This window comes from Austrofundulus limnaeus, unplaced genomic scaffold (assembly GCF_001266775.1).
Source record: "Austrofundulus limnaeus strain Quisiro unplaced genomic scaffold, Austrofundulus_limnaeus-1.0 Scaffold168, whole genome shotgun sequence".
NCBI classification, from domain to species: Eukaryota; Metazoa; Chordata; class Actinopteri; order Cyprinodontiformes; family Rivulidae; genus Austrofundulus; species Austrofundulus limnaeus.
This window is the reverse complement of record NW_013952570.1, coordinates 403,050-404,860: the sequence shown is the minus strand read 5'-3', so window position 1 is coordinate 404,860 and position 1,811 is coordinate 403,050. Positions and strand designations below refer to the sequence as shown.

The window sequence follows — 1,811 nt, the reverse complement described above, 5'->3', positions numbered from 1 at the left end:
CCATAGTTTCATCCGCCTCCATGATGACATCCCTCACCTTGTCGAACAGTGACTTTCTCATCAACACTATCATCATTCTGGGGAAGTTCTTCATCCATAAAGCTAAATATCTTAAGGTTAAACCAAATTTCTATCATTTTCACAATGACTTTATTTTGTACTGCAATTCTCTTAAAGTGATGCAGACTAAACATGCCCACAATCTGTGCTCTTTAATTGAAGAGTATAATTTAACATCTAAACCCCAGCCTTTTTTTGTTCCTTATTTTTAAACTTTTTATCTTTATTTGCACCCATGCTTTTCTTTCATATGCAAGTTTGTTTGTTTGTTTGTTTGTTTGAAATACGCCTTATTGTTTGTACATTGTATTATTTTGTGTGTTCTTTGTTGTTTAATAATAAAAAAAAAATGTATTTTTCCGTTTCTACCATCCTGTCCAGTAGATGGCGGTAACTAAATTGTTTGGTAGTCGTCAACCGTCCACTGACCACCGAAGAAGAAAACCCGGAAGTGTCATGGTGACCTGTGATGCAGAAACTGGGCTGTAATTTTGTGAATTCTAACTATTGATACTAGCATTTAGGTGAAACTGGGTCATCACGAATGGCGAACATTTTATTTAAAAAGTTAAATCTTCCTCCCGGCGTCCTGACCCGGTAAGCCGGAGTTCTGTTCACAGCCAAGGACGGAACATCAAGTCACACATGTCTGCACTGCTTTGTTTTCTGTGCTGTTTTTGTCACGGTTTGTGTGTTTGTTTGCAGGGTTGTCTGTCCTCTGTTGTCCCGTGCAGGCGGTTCGGGGTCAGAGGTCCAGCAGGTTTCTCTCCTGCACTCCACCGCAAACCTGCACAACTCCAACAAGACGTCGGTGGTCCGCTTTGGTCGGCAGCACTATGAGAGGATGTATCCGGTGCTGCTGGTCCGTCCGGACGGGTCTACAGTCCACATCAGATACAAAGAACCCAGAGGCATCCTTCTGGTCGGAACACACCTCTTTTCAAAATGAAATATTCTTGTGTGGTTGAACCTACTGCTGCCACATCCAACTTGAGCTTAATGCCTGTAAAGTTGATAGATTAATGGTTGTTTTTGTGTTGGCTCATGTTCACTAGATGTGGCAGCCATCTTGACAGATTCATTCCAAAAGTTTTTTTTTAATTAAACAAAGAACACACAAAATAATACAATGTACAAACAATAAGGCGTATTACAAACAAACTTGCATATAAGAGAAAAGGATGGGAGCAAATAAAGATAAGAAGTTTAAAAATAAGAAGGATTCATTCCAAAAGTTATTTAGTTGTAGATGCACATCCAGTAATTTATTTCCCAAAGTTTCATTAAATTTCTCCACTGATCCAAGAGAATAGTTTGCTAACAATCATTAACATTATTATCTGCCTACATAAACTCCTGATTAAAATCTTTTAAAAAAAAGTGCAAGAATTTGCATTTTGCACTATTGGATCTTAAGAAGGTTCTAAGTAGAGCTTCACAATGTTAAAAGAAGAAATCAGTGCAAGAGACAAGAAATTTTGAGCAGGAAATTTTCTGAAACTACATTTACACTCATGATTTTTTTTTCAGCTGATCAAAAGTTTAAGACCATAGCTCAAAAAAAACTGAAAACCCCCCAAAACAGAAATCAAAGTGTCAAAAAAAGGACTCAGTAATGAGTAGCTCCACCATTCTTGTTGATGACTTCAAACAATGGTTTTAGGCTTGATGCCAGTGTTTCCAGGAGGCTAGTGGGAACGTTGCTCCAAGTGTTGAAGATGGCTTCACGAAGGGCATCCACTGTCTGGAAC

General features: G+C 38.5%; 1 protein-coding gene across 1 annotated transcript in view; it reads left to right on the top strand.

Annotated features, from left to right (window-relative positions):
* Window positions 1–482: 482 nt before the first annotated feature.
* mrpl55 (mitochondrial ribosomal protein L55) overlaps window positions 483–1,811 on the top strand; it is a 2,860-nt gene continuing 1,531 nt past the window's right edge. The window contains exons 1-2 of the mRNA XM_014017434.1: window positions 483–657; window positions 766–982. Of these exons, the coding sequence (XP_013872888.1) occupies window positions 605–657; window positions 766–982 (270 nt within the window). The 5' untranslated portion in view covers window positions 483–604. The remainder of the gene's footprint in view (window positions 658–765; window positions 983–1,811) is intronic.